The sequence below is a fragment of the Musca autumnalis genome, unplaced genomic scaffold, assembly GCF_047663935.1.
Source record: "Musca autumnalis isolate F117 unplaced genomic scaffold, ASM4766393v1 scaffold_1, whole genome shotgun sequence".
Classification (NCBI taxonomy): Eukaryota; Metazoa; Arthropoda; class Insecta; order Diptera; family Muscidae; genus Musca; species Musca autumnalis.
In genome coordinates this window covers 192,966,324-192,987,918 of record NW_027411644.1, presented here as the reverse complement: position 1 = coordinate 192,987,918, position 21,595 = coordinate 192,966,324, and the positions used below count along the sequence as shown (strand labels likewise).

Genomic DNA, 21,595 nt, shown 5'->3' with positions numbered 1-21,595 from the left:
ACTGACTACTCGCTGAGGTACCCAGGTATCAGCGAGGCTCCGTTCGAATACAGTTGGTACCCTAACTGCAAACCTTGAGAACACCTATGAGCACGAGGTCGCATAACACCCCGGTGTTAGGGGATCTCACAATTACTTTGGTAGGAGATCGCTACCAAATATATGTCACTCAATCCAGAGATACACTTTGAATTCCAGTGCACTAAATTGGTGCGTGACAGAGAGTGGATAACCTTTGGTCGATCACAGCCTCCCAGTTCAACACTACAAGAAGTCAAATGAGAAGATTGTGACGTCTAGCCCCCGCATCGCTTCAAGATTGTTATCCCCGGCGAGGGTTTGTTTGAGCTTAGCTTAAGTACGAAAATGGGCCATATCGGTCCACTCCTTAGGTTACCTCCTCACAAAAGTTCACTAATTTTTGGTCTGTTCCAGTACGGCAAGAATCTACTATTTTTTACTATTATTTCCGATAACATAAAGGAAAAAAATGTTATCGTAGTAAAAAATAGTAGCTTCTTGCAGGTTATTGAACAGAGCATTTGTTTATGTGCAGTTTAAGTTCTGTGCGATGATCCTTTGTAAATTTTTACCGAATTTACATCTTGTGCTCCTGTTTACAGCGATATTATGCCTTTTGTGGGCAAGTCCATGCTTCCTAATATAATGGTCGTAAAGTTTTAGATTATATGGTGATCAACTGTACCCGGCAAAAAAGTTTGGAAGTAGTGCAATGCAGAGTTATGATTTCAATACATCTTTCGATGCAGTCCACACGGAGTTATGAAAAATGCACTCCGCTCGATACATTTAAGAAGCACTCGCTTATAGATCCCTAGCCAAGCAAGCCAATTTTTTTTTAACCCTACAGTCGCAGTCTTTTATTCTGAACACAAGAAAAAGTGTCTATAATTATTTAAAATTGTTAAAAAAATAAAGAAATACAAACTAAAGATACAACCATTGCTGTAATTCACGAGACGCAAATTTTTTTTTTGAAGTGGAGTTAGAGTTTTTTTGGAAATCTGAACTAGAGTTGGAGGAAAAAGAAAAACCATTTGGATGATGAAGCAATATAAGTTGCGGTGTCGCAAAAAGCAGAGCAGAGGAAGTAAATTCAGTTATGATCAAATTTAATGGAGAGTTTTTGTTCTAGTGATTTAACTCCCTTGTCCCGTATGGGATGTTGTGGAACAATGTTTGTTTTGTTGTTTGATTTAACTGCATCCACGGATGCAAACTTTTTGCTGGGTAGTGCCTAATGGGCGACATACATATCTATGGAAAGGAATGACTCCAAGAAAACCACTTCCAATATTGAAAACTTTTGAGCTTTCATTCAAATTCATATCTTTGTCGGCAGGTTCATACTTCCAAAAGTGGCAGAAAATGATCAAATATCTTATAGGGAAGTTTGACTATATATAAATAATTTTTATTAAAAAATAGTAAAACAACAACTTAATAATAAAACAACCAAAAGGCAAAATAATTATATATAGAATTGAATACCTCATACTTATTATTTAAAAATTATTACTATAACAAATAAAGTACATACAAATGTATAAAAAAAAAAAAAAAAAACAATTAAAAATATAATATATAAAATTAATAACAATTATAAACTATATATGTTACATATCTACAAATAAAACCTTCCCATTTAAATGCACATCAGTTTACTCTTGCTGCTGCTGACTTGTTCCGGGTTCTTCAAAATCATAAGTTTGACTTAAGGGTGGTGGTGACTGGTAGTCTGGAACAGTAGCAATTGTATTAACAGGTTGTTCAGTTGTTTTCGGCCTTCTCAGACTTCTAACATCAGGATTTGTAGCAGTTTTCCTTCTAACAGCACGAGTTGAATTTATTTTATTGCTGAATTCTTTTTTATTAACCAATTTTAGGTGTCCTGTTAAGCCACGACCTGTTATATTCTTAACTTCCTTAGAAGCTATTAAGCCATTGAGGTGTTTCTTTATCAAGCTTTTTCTAAGTGGGGTTATATCTGCTGAATATTTGTTTTCAATTGCCTTGTAAATGCCCACCAATGTTATGCCTAAGGGGGAAAAGAATGTATTACATCACAATTAAGAGCGATTTAAGCTAGTTTGAGGGTATCCGCCTGAAATTTATATTGAATATTGTCTATTTTCCATGATTTCCATACGAAAATGTTTTACATACATACATATGTATGTCACTCATGACATTTAAGATACATAGTGACCCAAAATTGTACGTGTGCCTTAATGACAGACATTTACAAAGTTTTGTTACCTATTCTTGCATCCGCTTCCAATAGAGCTTCATTGGTTACTTTGGATGTCGTTGGAAGACGAAGACGTGCTGGCATAATTTTGTACAATTTAGTTTAACTGAAGCAATCACCACAAACATAAATGTCCAGTACATATATGCACTATAATGTTTATTTTATTATCAAAATATAACGGTATTTCTTAGTGTAAAACGTCAAAACAAAACAAAAAAGTGAAAACTTGTAGTATGAGTTTTCATTTGACGTATACGCATGGTACAATAAGAAAGGTAGATGCATCGGCGAAGTGCTACAACAAAGCAACTTTTTTTGTAATGTAAACTGTCAACATTTTCGCCAAATGGTCTCTTGTTGTCTCTTTTTATCGCTTGTGTTTGTCTATATCTATCTCTTACTTACCGAATCATATGGTTTTTTGTTTTGATTTTCCATGGCGAATTCGTAGTTTTTTGACGTTTTAGATTCGATCATGGTTTAATAAGAAAGGTTAGCCAAAGCTTTATGTCAATTTAAATTTTTTCATTCGAGTATTCCTAAAACTTCAAAACAATATACACAAACTGTGTATGTGTGTGTGGTGTTTGAATAATATGTCAAACAATTTTAAAAACAATCGAATTCAATGATTTTTAAAATTATTTTTGGAACATTTGTATGGAAATAATTCGTCAGGTTATCATTGAAACAAACATTTTATCATATCCACAACTTGATTATGCGGAGAAACATTGGTCCTTCATTCATTTTTCGCGATTTTTATAAAATGTTGTAAACAAACCCACTTGTTGCTTGATTTTGAAGTTTTAGGAATTCAGGAAAAACAAGGGTTCTATAGATTTTTTTCATTTAAATCGACCTCTTTACTTATACCATGGATTCCATGGTAGAACAAATACAAGGTAAAGTTAATACTACAACAAATACAACTCGAACAACAACCACATAGGAATTTGTTTTTGTTTGTAAACCTTAGTGTCAACGTAAATGTAAACAAAACAAGGAAATGTCTATAAATTATTGGAATTTAAAAAACTAACAATTTTTCACATTTGATTGAATATTTTGGAAAACTTGAATGAAAACTCGTTAGATTTTCAATTTGAATGTTTCCATATCATTCCACTAAATGCATAATTTCTCGCAGAAAGTAGAATACTTGCAAAAATGTTTCGGGTCGCTGGTAATTCATTGAAAAAAGAGAAGATGTTTTAATCATTTGCTTTTAAAAACAAAAAAGCACATGTTTATTAGGGCTTTATTCTTTTCAAGTTTAAGAAAATACCACACATATTAACAAATATTGTACCGCCTCTATAAGCGGTGTTTTAGTGTGCGGCATGTCGTTCGGACCTGGAGGAGGTTACATGTCAATGATATGAAGCCGTCTTTATGGGAAATAGTTTTTTTTCTGATGAATAAATTTGTTCTTCAAAAATATATATCCCTAATATACATCGAACATAGAAATAAATACATAAAATGTCGAATGGAATTTGACACTAACACTACAACCCAGTTCAGTCAGCTGGGTATTGCTGCTACCTTTTCTTGTTCTACCATGCATGGATTCGATCAGCTGGGCTGAGGCATCTACCTTTCTAATTGTACCATGCGTATACGCAAAGAAATTGACAGTTGAATTCCACTCGAATTCGTTGTATTATGCCAATGATGGGAAAACAGTATGCGAATCTGCACATAGACGTGTGTTTTCATATTTTTTTAACGGTAAACACTAAGTCCCTGTTTACACAGGGAAAGTTGATGGGAAAGAAAATTGAGTTTATGGGCGAGGGAGTAGAGAGGAATAAGAGGGAGTACACACACCTCTGTACTGGCAAATTCTGTTTTGTTTCGTTTTTCTTCGTACACAACCTGAAGTTGGCTGCAGATTGGTTTTTGCATTTTCTTTCATTTAATTTTCTCTGTTGAGAAACAAACAACAGCGGAGACAATTGAAAAAAACCATTTGGAGGAAAAACTATTTTTTTAAGCAAAAATAATTCGAAATAAGTGGAAATATCAAAATTAAATTGCAATTCAAGGGTTCCTTTAATAATTAATTGTTTATTACACACGTCAATTTTTATTTTTCATAACAATTTTGCCTTGGCTTTGTTTTTGAACGGCGCAATGAGAAAATTAGTGTGAAGAAGAACAAGAAAAAATATAAAATTGACACAAACATGATTTCCGTGTCTAAACAACAAGAAAATTTTAAAAGAAATTGAAAAGAAAAATTTTCTTTCCAGTTTGAATGTCTAAACACGGTCTAAAGCTACACGCTGAAACTTTCATACGAAACTTTCTCAGTAGTCACACGCGCAAAATTTGCGGCGAAACTTTCCCATTATTTTGGCGTTCACAGATCGAGTTCCATACTAAAGTAATTTTATGAAAACGCTGTATTGGGGAACTCGATCTATGAACGCCAAAATAATGGGAAAGTTTCGTCGAAAATTTTGCGCGTGTGAATATTGAGTTTTAAATTATTTTGGCGTTTATAGATCGAATTCTATACTAAAGTGATTTTATCTCTGTTCCAGAACTAAAAAGTTTTTACAATTTTTACCACTTTTACACATTTTGCGTTCCCGTACACAAAATTTATATGAAAATAGTTTACGACTTTTACCACTTTATAAAGTACGGGAACAGGCCATTTTTTTCGTATGAAAGTTTCACAGAAAAATGCGGCACACAGTAGCGCAGGAAAAAGAGAGAAATTGAAAAGCGGGAAAGTGAATAAATCGAAATATACAGGAGCCAGAATGAAATCCGAAAATTCTACCAAAAATTAAAACATCAAACTGATGGCTTTGGTACAGGTAAATCCCACTGTAGAGACCAACAAGGTCATTTGGTAACAGATACAAATAGTGTGCTTAGGATAGTCCTTGGTCACACTAGTTGGTTTCATTGAAACAATTTCATGAAATCTAAGGTTTTTTTTCATTAAAAAATTTCATGAAATTAGGCGTTCTTAAATCGAATTCCCCACTACAGCAATTTTATGATTTTACTATACTATGGAAGTCGATCTAGAGACGCATAATTTCATACATTTTTTTCAATGAAATCACTATAGTGTGGATAGGGACTAGGTCGATATCCATACTAGAGTAAAATCATAAAGTTGCTGTAGTGGGGAACTCGATTTAAGAGTCCCTAAAAGTTTCAATGAAACCACTCTAGTGTGACCTTCGACATATCGACAATAGTATGCTAAGTCGACTTAGCACGTTTTCAAGTTCTTTACATTTTTATATGTAACGTCCTTTAACTTAAATTCTGTCAAATTTTGGTAATAATCGGACAATCCGAACAGAAGTTATAAACAAATATTTACTTAGCATAGTACTGAAGGTCAAAGAAATTTCCAAAATTTTAGAGCTTGTCCTGCAAAACTCACTGTTCAGAATTAGCAAATTATTATTTAGAGGTGTCGAACGTCCTTTAACTTAAATTCTGTCAAATTTTGGTAATCATCGGTCAATCCGAACAGAAGTTATAAACAAATATTGACTTAGCATAGTACTGAAGTTCAAAAAAAATTTCCACACTTTGAGAGCTTCTCCTGCAAAACTCACTTTTTAGACTTAGCATACTATTATTTGGAGGTGTCGATATGGAAAGAGCATTTTTCCAAACTTCAAAATAATGCTTTACAAAACACTTATACTACCTGTGCTAATGTACGGTTGCGAAGTTTGGGTACTTGTGAAAGCAGATAGGGCAGTATTTTGTGTGATCGCATTGACGGGGAATATCGACGTCGTATGAACCACGAACTGTCTCTGCTATACAACGACATCAGTTTAGTTGAACGTATCGAGATACAACGATTGCGTTGGTTGGCCATGCGATAAGAATGAGCGATGAAGAACCCGCTAAAGAGGCGTACAAATACGGACCGTATGGCGGCTCACGCAGAATGAAAGGTCAAGGCTTCGATGGAGCAAACAAGTGAAAGACGAGATCGAAAAGCCAGGTATTCCAAATTGGTGAAATAAAGCAACAAATAGAGAGGAATGAAACTTTTTTCTTAGTTCGGCTTACAAATACATACATACATATGTTCAAAAAACACGGGACGAAAGAAACGATATATCGATTTACAAGTATGGACCAAATCGGTTACTGCCTTCGAGAATTATTGTGCGCGCACTATTTTAGCGACAAGTTTTAAACTTGTGTTGGGAAGGTATCTGAAGGAGTGAACCGAACTCAAACTAAGTTTGGAAAAACCATTCTTTCGATGACACATTTTTGGTTGTATCGAAGTGTATATACATATGTATGTACCTTTGTTAGCCTTAAGGCTGATGAATTAAAATTTAATGATTTGATCCACAAGCCATAGCTCATCTGTGACGCCCATGCACGCCTATGCAGTGTGTTTTTATTTCAAATTTTAAAAAATACAAATCAATACATGATATATTTTATCCTCGACTGTTGATAGGGTACTCATTTACTTTGAGTAATCGATATTTATCTTATAGAAAACAGCTGTTTTCTTCAATATGCTTTGGTGTCTCCTTCTAAACAGTAATTCGGTCTTTGCATTACTTTGATTTTTATTGGTCATTTTCTTTTAGCCAATTCTAATTTGCAAAAAAGACGCTATCGCTATCTTCGTCATTCATTGGTCATCGTTGTGCTAATGGAATCAAAGGGTTTTGACTATCTGCTGATTGAATAAAATTCAACAAAATCTTTCTCCAATATGAGCGAAATTCGGGAACAAACAATTGTAGTGAAATGGAGTGGCAAGGAGTATCAAATAAATGATTTAACTGATCAAGATACTGTAGCTGTGCTACGTCATGAGATATTTAAAAGGACGTCAGTGCGACCCGAAAGGCAGAAGTTATTGAATTTAAAATATAAAGGTAAGTAAATCGTCTTATAAACGGATGTATTGAAATAAATCACTTTTATACTTTAGGCAAACCAGCAGAGGATGGTCTAAAACTGGGAAATCTGGAATTAAAGCCTAATTTCAAATTAATGATGGTCGGCTCCACTGAGGCTGACATTGAAGATGCTTGCCAGAAACCAGATGATATTGGCGAAATCATTGATGATCTGGAAGATAACGACAATGAAGAGGAATCTCTGGAAAATTCAGCCATTTATTTGGCAAAAATACAAAAGCGTATTAAAGACTACAGCATTAATGAACTTAATCCTCCAAGGCCAGGAAAGCATTTATTAGTTTTGGATATTGACTATACCCTATTTGATCATCGTTCTTCGGCCGAGTCCGGGTCGGAATTGATGCGACCCTATTTACATGAATTTCTTACATGTGCATATGAACATTATGACATTGTTATTTGGTCGGCAACAGGAATGCGTTGGATTGAAGAAAAAATGAAATTATTGGGAATCTCCAATCATCCAGCCTATAAAATTATGTTCTATTTAGATTCACATGCCATGATCTCGGTACACACACCGGATCGAGGCGTGATAGATGTTAAACCGTTGGGTGTTATTTGGGGCTTATATCCTCAGTACTCGGCTGCAAATACCATAATGTTTGATGATATACGTCGTAATTTCCTAATGAATCCACGATCTGGCTTGCGCATAAGGCCTTTTCGCCAGGCACATTTAAATCGTAGTACCGATAAGGAGTTACTAAAGCTGTCAAAATATTTAACAGATATTGCAACGAGTTGTAAAGATTTCTCAAAACTTAATCATCGTAAATGGGAGCATTATGATTCGCGTAAATAATAGTAGTAGTATTTTTTTATGTATTTTAACTATTTCTAAACAATTTAAATTTAAGTGCTCTTAAGAAAGAACAAACAGATAAATATGGCCATAAAGAAAGAGAGAGGATGGGGGACTTTTAGCATAAGCTTATTGAAAACTTTTGTATTTTAAGGCGCTTTTTGTATTAAAGGTTTAAAGCATTTGTTGTTGTTCTCCTTATAGAAACATTGAAATCATCACCACCAAATGTAAACCATTCATTGTTTTGACTCAAATTAATTTCGTACTGTATGTCATGAATAAAACCCGTCTCAATTAAAACTTCCAGTTTGTTATATGGTAAAATAATAAAATGAGCTTACACAGTTTTAATAAAAGTTTCTTTGAAACCTTTGTTTTTTTCTACTACTAGGAAAGACATTAAAAGGTCTTCTTTGTACTGTAGAAGACTTTACGAAGTCTTCTGTCTAGTAGTGAAGTCCTTAAAAGGTCTTCTGTCTATTAGAGAAGTCTTTAGAAGGTGTTCTATGTACTAGGGAAGACATTAATGGGCCGATTCCGTACAGCGAGGCGAGTCGTGTCGCGTTGTCAAATGCAATTTTTCGATTCCGTATGGCAATATCGCCTGACGTCGTCAAATTTTGTCGCCGAAATGTTCATTTTCCGGCGACAACAAATTAGCTGTCGCCGTACATTTTTACTAACGAATAAAAATAAAATAAAAAAAATAAAAATAACTTGTTATCGACGATTATTTTCTATCGCTGTACGTAGTGCATTTTTTAAATTTTGTCACAGAGACGATAGACGACGCGACATGACTCGCCTCGCTGTACGGAATCGGCCCATAAAGGTGTTCTGCCTACCACAGAAGACTTCAAAAGGTCTTCTGTCTACTAGGGAATAACTTAAAAGGTCTTCTTTCCTCTATAGAAGACTTTAAGAGGTCTTTTGTATGTCTTAAAGGGTCATCTGTCGAGCAGCAAAGGCCTTAAAAGGTTTTCTTTCTAGTAGCGAAGACCTTTAAAGGACTTCTACCTACTATAGAAGACCTTAAAAGGTCTTCTGTCTACTAGAGAAGATCGTAAAAGGTCTTCTGTCTACTAGCGAAGAAAATGTCTTCTGTCCACTAGGGAATACTTTAAAGGTCTTCTGTATACTAAAAAAGACACTAAAATGTCTAAAAAGGTCTTCTGTCTACTAGAGAAGACCTTAAGAGGTCCTCTGTATGCTAGAGAAGACTTTAAAAGGTATTCTGTCTACTGGGAAAGACTTTAGAAGGTCTTATGCATACTTGGGAACACCTTAAAAGTTCTTCTGTCTACCATTGAAGACCTCAAAAGGTGAAGGCCTTAATAGGCCAACTGTCTACTAGAGAAACCCTTAAAAGATCTTCTGTACTGTAAAAGTTCTTCTGTCTCCTATAGTATTCTGTCTACTATGATATTCTGTCTACTAGAGAAGACCCTAAAAGGACTTCTGTTCTTAAAAGACCTTAAAAGCTCTTCTGTCTACTAGCGAAAAACCTTAAAAGGTCTTCTGTCTATTTAAAAATACCTTAAGAGGCCCTATGTATACTATCGAATATCTTAAAAGGTCTTCTGTCTACTAGCGAAGACTGTAAAAGGTCTTGTGTCTACTGGGGAAGACCTTAAAAGGTCTTTTGCCTACCATTGAAGGCCATCTGTCCTTAGAAGATATTATGCCTACAAGGGAAGTCTTTAAAACTAATAGAGAAGACACTAAATGATCTTCTGTCTACCAACAAAGACCTTAAAAGGTCTTCTGTCTACTAGCGAAGACTGTAAAAGGTCTTGTGTCTACTGGGGAAGACCTTAAAAGGTCTTCTGCCTACCATTCAAGGCCATCTGTCCTTAAAAGATATTCTGCCTACAAGGGAAGTCTTTAAAACTAATAGAGAAGACACTAAATGATCTTCTGTCTACCAACAAAGACCTTAAAAGGTCTTCTGTCTACCAACAAAGACCTTAAAAGGTCTTCAGTATACTAGCGAATACCTTATAAGGTCTTCTGACTACCTTAATACCGAATACCGGCTAGAGAAAACCTTAAAAAGTCTTCTGTCTACTAGAGAAGGCTTGAAAAGGTCTTCGGTATAATAGCGAATACTTGATAAGGTCTTATGTCGGCTAGAGAAAACCTTAAAAAGTCTTCTGCCTACTAGCGAAGACTTTAAAAGGTCTTCTGTCTACTAGAGAAGGCCTTTAAAGGATTTTTCTCTACTATAGAAGACCCTAAAAGTCTCCCATCTACTAGAAAAGACCTTTAAAGTTCTTCTGTGTACTAGCGTCACCTTAAAAGGTCTTCTATATATTATAGAAGACTTTTAAAGGTCTTCTGTCCACTAGAGAAAACCTTAAAAGGTATTTTGTCTACTAGCGAATACCTTATAAGGTTTTCTGTCAACTAGAGAAAACCTTAAAAAGTATTCTAACGAAGACCTTCAAATTCTTCTGTCTATTGCAAGGGTCTCCGCAATAATGTCAGCGAAATTGTGGACTTAATGAGCCGCAAAAACATCATGATCGCCGCGATGCGAGAAATAACCTCACTGGCGCCTGTAGCTTGCAACGTTGCGATCTTTACAACGTTCTGCGGAATGGCCGGACAAGAAGCGAGCCTCCTCCGCTTGCTTTGCGGACTTGCCATCCTTCCTAATACACCATTTTGTTTAGTACAGACCTATCTCGCTTGAGCTTGACTCTAGTGACCTATAGATGAACAGTGAAGTGTGGTACTGCTGAGGTAGAGCTGCTTAAAGTGTACACACCGCTGATGAATAGGTGTGCCCTACGTTATATGCCCGATATTAGTTCGCTTTTAGAGGGCAATAACCGTCTGGTGCTTGGGGACTTTAATGCCCATCATGAGCTTTGGCATTCCGTCCTATGTAATGACCAGATAAATGTCGTATCCTGTCAACCCGTCATTTCTCTTGGCTCAGAACAAACTACATATCATCGCCTCCGTAAATAGACCACTCGACTTCATAACCTTTGAACGCCGTACTTTTCTGAACCATGGCAAAGCTGAAACTTAACCAATCACCGCTTCAGGGTGCCGAGTTTTTGGGACATCATCACTACAGCAGCTGCTCTCTACATACCTGCTAGTCGAATATCCAAAATCAGACGAAATTTCCCAGCAGAGGCAACGGGACTAGCAAGAAAGCGAGCTTCGTCGTACGAACCCTGAAGACCCAAGAGCTGGAGAACTTACTCTTGAAGTCAACAGACTCGTAGGCATTGCAACATTGGTACAGGATTAATCCATCAAATCAAATTATTTGGGAACACCCGTCGCACAGTTCTGACGGGTTAGACGAGCAAAATTCCTTTGAAAATTTTCTTCGCAGCCCTTTTTGAAGACTGTGCCTTGCCACTTTTGTCGAGGATTTGCCTTTTACATTTAGAGAAGGATTATGTTTTCCCTTTTTTGTTAGATGGGGTAACCGCCGGCCTTATCACCTAATCAGCCTTCCTATGTTGCGTTTGTGCCAAACTCTCGATGTGGGATTATCGCTGATAGAAAGTTCTCTCTTGTAGCAAGATGAGGATAGTTCCAACATCCTTCAAAACTTGGAGTGCGTTCTTAACAGCAGAAATTAGCTTTTAGTTATATTTAGGATGTATCGACTGGAGTATATTGCTACCCTTCGATACCACTTTTTTCCATTGTTTCTTTTGCGTGGTATTTTTGGTTTCGGAGGTACTAACAAACCATGCGTTTTACAATGGATGATTCCCTCCTACCGACTTCATCCTCCAATATTTTCTTCCTGAGAAATAATTGTTTGTCGGGTTTTCGCAACTCTAATAACTCCGATCTGATTGTCCAACGATTTGGGGTGAATTATCCTGACAGGATATGAAAACATGTTAAATATGATAAATCTTCTCAAATATCGTCCAGTATGCTCTCTTCCCTGAAACGTTGAGAGATTTTCTCCTCAATGAGGTTGAGGATAATCCTGCTCCATCTGTTTAATCTGTCATTTATGTCGTCGAGTTCAGGGATGTCCTGGAACTATATCAAGAAATTTTACGTGGAAACTTTTATACCCCCAAAGAAGACTAAATATCAAATAACATCCATTTTGGTGGGATATTGAGGCCACAATCTTCAAAATACCGAAAATCGGGATGTATCTCTCTATAGGGACTATATGAAGGCGTTGACCTATACTGACAAATTTTAAATGGAAAGTTTTACACCCCCAACGTAGACTAAATGCCAAATTTCAGCCATTTGGTGGGATATTGAGGCTAAAACCTTCAAAATACCGAAAATCGGGCTATATGAAGGCGTGGACCTATACAGGCAAATTCCAAGTGGAAAAAGACTAACTACCAAATTTCTGCCATTTCGGTGGGATATTGATTCCACAACCTTCAAAATACCGAAAATCGGGTGGTACCGTTTTATGGGGGGCTATATGGAGGCGTGGACCTATACCGACAAATTCCAAGTGGAAAGTTGTACACCCCGAACTAAGACTAACTTCCAAATTTCAGCCTTTTGGGTGGGGTTTATATGCAGGCGTGGGTATATACCGACAAATTTCAGGTGCAAAGTTGTGTACTCCCAGCGAAGACTAAATACCAAATTTCACCCTTTTAAGTGTGATAATGAGGCTAATGAGGCTAAATACCGACAAATTTCAAATGGAAAGTTTTATACACCCAACGAAGACTGAATACTAAATTTCATCCATTTTGATAGGATATTAAGGCCACAACCTTTAAAGTACCGGAAATCGGGAGGTACCGCTCTATGGGGGCTATATGAGATACCGCTCTATGGAGGCTATATAAAGGCGTGGACTTATACAGGCAAATTCCAATTTGAAAGTTGTGTACCCCTAACAAAGACTAACCACCAAATTTCAGCCATTTAGGTGTGATAGTGAGACTAAAACCTTCAAAATACCGAAAATCGGGAGGTACCGCTCTATGGGGGCTATATGAAGGCGTGGACCTATACCGACAAATTTCAAATGGAAAACTGTATACCCCCAACGAAGACTGAATACTAAATTCCATTCATTTTGGTAGGATATTAAGGCCACAACCATCAAAATACCGGAAATCGGGGGTACCGCTCTATGGGGGCTATATGAAGGCGTGGACCTATACCGACAAATTCCAAGTGAACAGTTGTACACCAAGAACGAAGACTAACTACCAAATTTCTGCCATTTTGGTGGAATATTGATTCCACAACCTCCAAAATACCGAAAATCCGAAAATTGGGAGGTACTGCTCTATGGGGTGTATATGCAGCCGACAAATTTCAGGTACAAAATTGTATACTCCCAGCGAAGACTAAATACCAAATTTTATCCATTTCGGTGTGATAATGAGGATAAAACCTTCAAAATACCGAAAATCGGGAGGTACCGCCCTATGGGGGCTGTATGTACGCGTGGAACTATACCGACAAATTTCAAATGGAAAGTTTTATACCCCCAACGTAGACTAAATACCAAATTTCAGCCAATTCGGTGGGATATTGAGGCTAAAACCTTCAAACCACCGAAAATCGGGAGGTACCGTTCTATGGGGGCTATATGAAGGCATGGACCAATAACGAAAAATTTCAGGTGGAAAGATGTATACTCCCAGCGAAGACTAAATACCAAATTTAATATTTACCAAATATTCGCAGCGAAGACTAAATACCAAATTTCAGCCATTTCGATGTTATAATGAGGCTAAAACCTTCAAAATACCGAAAATCGAGATGTACCGCTCTATGGGGGATCACCGAAATTTCAAATTTCAAGTGGAAAGTTGTATACTTCCTGCGAAGACTAAATAAATACCATATTTAAGCCATTTCGGTGTGATAATGAGTCTAAAACCTTCAAAATACTGAAAATCGGGAGGTACCGCTTTATGGGGGCTATATGAAGGCGTGGACCTACACCAACAAATTGCAGGTGGAAAGTTGTATACCCTCAACGTAGACTAAATAACCAAATTTCTGCCATTTCGGTGTGATAATGAGGCTAATGGGTCCTATATGCAGGCCTGGACCTAAACCGACAAATTTCAAATGGATAGTTGTATACACCTAACGAAGACTAACTTTCAAATTTCAGCCATTTCGGTGGGATATTGAGGCTAAAATCTTCAAAATACAGAAAATCGGGAGGTAACGCTCTATGGGGGCTATATGAAGGCGGTACCTACACCGACAAATTTCAGGTGGAAAGTTGTATACCCCTAACAAAGACTAACTGATAAATTTCAGCCATTTTGGTGGAATATTGAGGCCACAACATTCAAATTACCGAAAACCGGGAGGTACCGTTCTATGAGGGCTATATGAAGGCGTGGACCTATACCGAAAAATGTTGAATGGAATGTTTAATGCCCCCAACGTAGACTAAATACCCAACGTAGATTAAATTACCGAAAACCGGGAGGTACCGTTCTATGAGGGCTATATGAAGGCGTGGGCCTATACCGACAAATTTTAAATGGAATGTTTAATACCCCCAACGTAGACTAAATACCAAATTTCAGCCATTTCGGTATGATAATGAGGCTGAAACTTTCAATATACCGAAAATCGGGAGGTACCGTTCTATGGGCCTACACAGACAAATTTGTGGTGGAAAGTTTTATACCCGCAACGAAGACCAAATAACACCCATTTTGGTGGCAAGTCGTTAGGTTCCGAAGGTACCTATGTCATTAAGTAATCAATATGACTATCAAAATATAGACAGTTTGATATGTAGGCCACCAATACAAAAAAGAAAATCATATAAAAAGATACATACATATATTTATTAAAGCAATTTATACATTTGTTAATACACAAAACCTATGTACATCATATTAATCCTACCACTACTAAACTAACATTTACAATGTATAACCACCTTGATCGGCCCAATGGACACGACGTCCCTCTAAATATTCTAAGCTTTCGTGGATTTTGCGACGTTCCTCATCCATCATGGCCAACCGTTTGTATTTTTGAATGACAAAACAACAGCTAAACATGAGGCCAATTTGGAATATAAGCCAAAAGATAAGTAAGGCAATGACGAGGCTTTGATTCATGCAAATGCTTTCCATGTGCAGTTGATCATCTGTAAGAAGAACGCCAAGATTTATATATATTTTATGTATGCAACAAATAATGTGAATCGACTTACCAATCCCGGCAATCAACAAAATTCCTCGCTCTCCATATATAAAACTATTGCTATTTGTATTATCGGGACCACGAACATTTAGATTAAAATTCAGTGGTATGGAATCGGAATTGCTGTCAGTTTCATTGATTGCAAAAGTTGTGTAGTTATTACTATCCTCTGCGGGTAAATTAACAACATCCATTACCGTTGAAATATATACCGGATTTTGAACTTTAAATCGCTGCAGATTGTCTTGTTCGGTTCCAACTTGACGCCTCCTCCTTCTTCTTCTTTGCCGCATTTCACTTTTTCCCAATTCCGATTTAATGGGATGCCATGCCGCCGCACCACCACTACTCGTCGTACTTAGACAATTATCATCGGGACAACGATTTGGACAAAAATGTATGCGCACATCAAAGTTTACCAAAGATGAACCGGCAAATTTAAAGGCATGAAATCGTGCCTTTAAAATGTTACGATTCGGCGAACGTTGACGTTCCAATCCCGGGAATACTGTGACATCAATGGGACAACCACGTGCGTCGAGTAGTAGAACATAATTTTGTTTATCCATTGTTTTGGCCACCAATGATGTAGCACGAAAGTCGGGTATTGCTGGAAGTCCAATATGAGAAAATTCCCTCTGCTGTTGATCCGTGTATTCGGCGACAATTTGTAATTCTAAACTTTGTCCTATCTGTACATCGTTCGTTTCGTGATCATGAGCCAAATCTATTATTTGTAGCGTGATTTTTGGCATAGGATGGAAATCGCTGACATTGAAATGCAATGAACCCTCGTTCGGAGGAAAGCTGAAAGAGATAAAGAGACAATTGCGATCATTTCCTTTAGAACAATCATTTTGTCCTACAATTTGCTAAATATAGCCCAGTAGTAAAAAGTGTAGGAAACACAGCTCATTTCCATTCCAGGTCATGTGTCAACGCAAAGACAGGTCAGGCGTGCATGAAGAGAGCACGATTATCCGAAGATCCACATCTAGAAGCTAAGAGGATCTTCAGTCCGGCAATCACTTAACTTCATATGCGAAGGTGACCTCTTGCCGGATAAGGTAGCCACGGACAAAAGCTCTCACATCTGACTCATGAGAAGGCACCACCTTATAGTGGCAGTCATTGATAAGTCTGATCCTGGAGGCAGGGTCAGTAAAGATCATTGGCTGTTGCAGACACAACATGAGCGCCACCTCCTGATTTTGATGTGCAGAGGTGTTGAAGCTTTTCCGCAAGCAGTATTGCCTTGGAAATTCTTGGTAAATCTTCAGTAAGGCAATGGAGAGCGATAGTTAAGACACCGGCAAGATTTAGCAAGGTGTTCTCGTAGGATCCGAAACCTATTGCGCTTGAGATTCTAGATTTATTGGCGAAATTTCACTTTACAGACTGTAAGGACTTAAAGAAGTTGAAATTATAGAGTTTTTCAAGCCGACTGACAAGCAATTTGTAGTACCACTAAACTGAAATGAGCGGGCGGAAGTATCAGTAGCAGAACTATCGAAATCGGAAATGCAGAAACCCTAATGGAAAAAACAGCTGCTTTAGGATAGTAGACTGGAAGGTAGTGAGCTTATATCCGGAGGGCTGTGGCCGAATAATGAAGGTAGCGATCGACTCGCAGAGATAAAAATATTAGTATATAAAAAGCCGAAAGGGAAAGTTATTTTTCTATTCAGGTGGGATTCAGTTACACATTCCTCAATAATAGTTCAGAAGCCCGGTTGGCCAAACTTGGCGTAGTACAGATTAATCTGAAACATTGAAAAGATGCATCAATGCTCTATTTCAGAACACCTATTGAGCAAAGGTAGCTATGCGGTTTATTCCTGATCAATTGATTATACGGTTAGAACCTGGATCATAGTTATGGGCGGGGATGACATCCCGGACTTTATGAAGGAAAAAGTCCCCAAAGTCCCTGATTGAAAAGTAGGACACAAGAATGATGCATGTATCCAGCTCCACTTGGAATACTTTACCCCAATTTGTCGGAAAGGATGCTGAACCGACTTGTTCAATTGAGCCCGACTTATTAGCGTCGAATAAACCCGACAAGTCATTCATCAAAAAGACGGATGATTTGTTGGTACCTAATACCACCAAAAATGCCAAGCAAAAGAACCAATGGATAAAATATTGTACCGAAGGACAGTGTCATACTGCGGTCTTTATATCGAAAAGGTCAAAAAACCGTCACTGAATGGGACTTTCAGGTGATAAGAATGCACCTCCAGTTTTTGAAGAAGTTTGAAGGGAACTATCCTCATCTTGCTACAAGTGAATTTCCTATTAGCGAAATTCCCACTTCATGTGCAGGAATGACCACTGTCGACACCCCTATGGAGGTGTCGACTGTTAGAACCTCCTATTCTGATTGCAGGACAAATACAACCTGGGAAGGCTGAGGAGTTGTCAAGGTTGTCGGTTTCCCAGTCACGTCAAAAGTTAATCCAAACTTGAAGATACAGTCGCAACCAGTGAAAGTTGAGAAGGTGATCTGATTCCTGACTGATTCTGACTTCCAAAAATACTGTGAAGGAGCCAGAAAAGGCGAAGACTGCACCAAAGATCTCTGAGACTCTGCTACCTCACTTCCTAAACCCCATACCAGGGTAATGGAGGTGAGACAGCTGGTTGGGAGAGGGAAACCAATAGTGGGTTTGTGACAGCGTCGACCCCATCAAAGAGCGCAATTAAACTCTCGAAACCACGACGTCCGCTCACCATGGGATCGGCAATTTATTCCGCAATGCCTGCTCCGAGCTCTTTTGACCCGTGCCGGAATAGAGATGAACCCCGGGCCATGGGTCGGTTCCGTTTGTCAGATCCAACCTCGGTGAGATGTAATGGATGTAGACTGCTTTGACCTTATTCGCTTCCAGGATTACTGCGATAGTTGTTATTTTGCTGCTTGCTGCACATGAACATCTCTTAGCGTTTCTCCAACTTCGACGTCGTCAGAATATTATACGCGCCCGCAGTCTCCCCAACAACAAACGCAGCATGTAACAAGTTGTTGTTCAGCGGCCCGGAAATGCAATGGTCTCCGTAATAAGGTCAGCGAAATTGTGGACTTTATGAGTCGAAAAAAGATCATGGTCGCCAAGGTCCAGGAAATAAAGCTTTAGCTTGCAACGCTGCAACGTTCTGCCGAAGGATCGCACAAGAAGTGGAGGAGAAGGACTTGCCTCTCTATAGACCTATATACAGACCTACATATATACATAGAATGTATTGGGGTAGCAACAAAGTGTGGTACAGCCGGGGTAGAGCTGTTTAATGTGTACATACCGACGAGGAATAGCTGTGCCTTCCGGTATATGCCCGATATTAGTTCGGTTTTAGAGGGGAATAACCGTCTGGTGCTTGGGGACTTTAATGCCCATCATGAGCTTTGACATTCCGCCCTATGTAATGACCAGATAATTGTCGTATCCTGTCAACCCGTCATTTCTCTTGGCTCAGACCAACTTCCTATCAACGCCTCCGTAAATAGACCACCCAACTTCATAACCTCTGAACGCCGTACTTTTTGAACTATGGCAAAGCTGAGATTTAACCAATCACCGCTTCACAGTACCGCCCATTCCCTCAAATACTCGGATAACTGAGAGAACTTTTTGGGGCATCATCACTACAGCAGCCGCTCGCTACATATCTGCTGGTCGAATACCCAAAATCAGACCAAATTTCCCAGCAGACGCAACAGGACTAGAAAATTGGCGTGATGAGGTTCGTTGTACGAACCCTGAAGATCTAAGAGTTATAGAACTTACTCTTGAAGTCAACAGCCTAGTAGGCGAACATAATCGGAAAAAGTGGATAGACCACTTGAAGCAATGCAACATTGACACAGGATTAGGTAAATTGTGGGCAACCGTTAAATCACTCTCAAATCCGGGAATGAAGGATGATAGAACGGCTGTCAACGGCATGACAATAAGAGATCCGAAGAGATGAGCCTGTTATTTTAACCGGCCGTTTATAGAACACCTCGAGAGTGATAGGGCAGAGAGGAGTATGTTACGCTGTATAAGAAGATCCCTCTTAAACGAGGAGGTAACACCACAATGGGTAACACCGCTGACGTCATCCGAAACGCGAAATAATCCAAAGCGTTGGACCCACACGGAATATCAATAGCAATGCTTAAGCAATGCTCAACCTATCTTTAGCCACCAATATTATACCAGAAGCCTGGAAAGGCAAGGTGGTCTCGCAGGCAAGGATGCCCGCAGAGATATATCGTACTGGGCGATTTCCCTCTAGTTGCCAATAGCAAAGATTCTAGAGGCAAAAACGAAAAGTCCAAAACCCGTAGAGTGAAACAGGGAGTTCCCCATGGCGGGGTGATATCCCCGGACCTGTTTAATTCCTAACTTTCTGAAATTCCACACCCTCCAAACGGCATAGAGATCGTAATAAATGTAGATGATTGTACGATCTTGGTGTCGGGTCCTATAGTCGATGAAAAATGTGATAGGTTAAATGTCTACATAGCTCACCTAGTGCAGTTCTTCCATGTGAGGAATATGAAAATAACCGCCGCTAAATCCACTGCCACGCAGTTCACCACATGGACGCCTAAAATGAGGCTCCCCCTAAACATATGGGTCGATGGTGTACTGATTCCGACCACTAACTACGCCGAGATTTGGTTGCAACGCTCGACAGCATGTTTAAGACGTCCGGAAGTAGGAACAAAGTTCGCACTTGGGGTGCTGGCAACGAAAAATTGTTAGCCACTTATAAATCAATAGGTCGGTCTGTGGTTGGCTATGTGGAAGAATATTGAAACCTACCAGAATGACGTCCTGAGGACTGCAGCAGGGTGCATCCAGGAACTACCCTAAGATGGACAACATGTCCAATTCGTCCGCTCAAGCCACAGCTATTTGCGACAAGATCAGAAGTGGGAACAATGTTCTCAAGTCGCTGGCCGGCAGTATCAACACATGACCCTCACTTAAATTGGGACCACACGACATGGTACATTTATTTAGCTGCCCTGCTAACACCATTTACCTGCCTTCTGATTCTTTATAAACGCAGCCAGTCCAGGTTGCAGAATTTTTGAACCTGGAAAAGAGGAACTGGAACCAAATAATTGAACATATTTGCGCTGCTACAACAACAACGACTGCCCCGAAGAAGTCGAAACTGTCAAGACCAGTCTATTCGTCTGTTTCGTATGCCTTCGATCCTGTGTATGATTGTACTTCAGTATAGGAATTTAGTCGGCCATCGTAATACTTTCCGAAGATTACGGATTTGTTATAGAATTTGCCTTCGCAATACTTTCCGAAGATTACGGATTTGTTATAGAATTTGCCACTGTCAAACGGGGGGGTGCTAATCTTCGGATTAGGGAAGTTCTGTCAGTTTACTCAGGCATCAGGTAAATTTTTCTGCGCTTCGACCAACAGAAAACTTATGCTGATGATGTAGTTGTACTGATGTGGCCCCGCCAGCCGCCCCCTGCCTACGTCGGTGCTGCGCATTCTTAAACCTAACCCAGCAAATATCCTCATTAAAAAGCTCCTTTCCCACCCATTATTTTAACAAGGGCATGTCGCGCGAAATATCTGGTTATTTTGTAACCACTGAAATAAGTAGTCAGAATCTACTCAGTATCTACAGTGGTTACAAAATAACCAGATATTTCGCGCGACATGCCCTTGTTAAAATAATGGGTGGGAAAGGAGCTTTTAAATGAGGATTTTTGCTGGGAACCTTTACTCTAACTCAAATTTGAACAACTCCTGGCAATTTTTGGAAAGTTAGCCATTGTATTATTCTTACCTTTGGGCAAATGCCAATGAAGATTCCAAAGCGATTGCATTTGGCATACCGTCCTCATCTTTATCTTCAGCAGCATTCTCCCCTTCATCATTGACATCCAGGTTAGATTCAGTGCCTTCGGCTCCCCGATCATCATCATAATCATCATCAGAACGCACATCTCGCAATGTTGCATTACTCATAATACAACCAACTTTAATTAAACGATCACCTTGGGTCTGGACGTTCGGATTATTTTGTATGACCACCAATGTTGAGATAAAAATTCTAAGAGAAAAAAACCTTACCAATAATCTCAACAAATTTCAATAACAATTCCAACACATACCTTTGATACTCCTTGGTTACCTCATAGGCTCGCAATATACCACATTTACTTTCCTTGGCCTCACTACCTATGGCCAATTTCAGTTCTGTGCTTTGAGTTCCATTACCATGGACCATGCACTCTTTTGAATGCATGCTGACATACATTTTACCCTGGAACCAATCTTTTGGACTATAACGTATGGACATTTCCGTTGAGGTACACAAAACCTGAACTAAAAGGAAGAGACGAAGAAATTAATGGGGTTTTTCTTAATTTTT

At 38.7% G+C, this 21,595-nt stretch overlaps 2 protein-coding genes across 48 annotated transcripts in view; one reads left to right on the top strand and one right to left on the bottom strand.

The window, feature by feature from the left end:
• The first annotated feature begins 4,814 nt into the window (after nucleotides 1-4,814).
• Nucleotides 4,815-8,400, top strand: Ublcp1 (Ubiquitin-like domain-containing C-terminal domain phosphatase 1). The gene is made up of 2 exons (XM_073963931.1): nucleotides 4,815-7,176; nucleotides 7,233-8,400. Exons 1-2 carry the CDS (start codon nucleotides 7,011-7,013, stop codon nucleotides 8,027-8,029), a joined length of 963 nt encoding a protein of 320 aa, XP_073820032.1. The 5' UTR covers nucleotides 4,815-7,010; the 3' UTR covers nucleotides 8,030-8,400.
• A 6,407-nt stretch (nucleotides 8,401-14,807) lies between these two features.
• LOC141388861 (uncharacterized) overlaps nucleotides 14,808-21,595 on the bottom strand; it is a 34,274-nt gene continuing 27,486 nt past the window's right edge. For all 47 annotated transcript variants that reach the window (XM_073959367.1, XM_073959357.1, XM_073959365.1 and 44 more), the window contains 4 exons: nucleotides 21,336-21,549; nucleotides 21,008-21,274; nucleotides 15,204-16,000; nucleotides 14,808-15,137 (listed from right to left, as the gene is read on the bottom strand). In XM_073959367.1, the coding sequence (XP_073815468.1) occupies nucleotides 14,908-15,137; nucleotides 15,204-16,000; nucleotides 21,008-21,274; nucleotides 21,336-21,549 (1,508 nt within the window). In that variant the 3' untranslated portion in view covers nucleotides 14,808-14,907. The remainder of the gene's footprint in view (nucleotides 15,138-15,203; nucleotides 16,001-21,007; nucleotides 21,275-21,335; nucleotides 21,550-21,595) is intronic.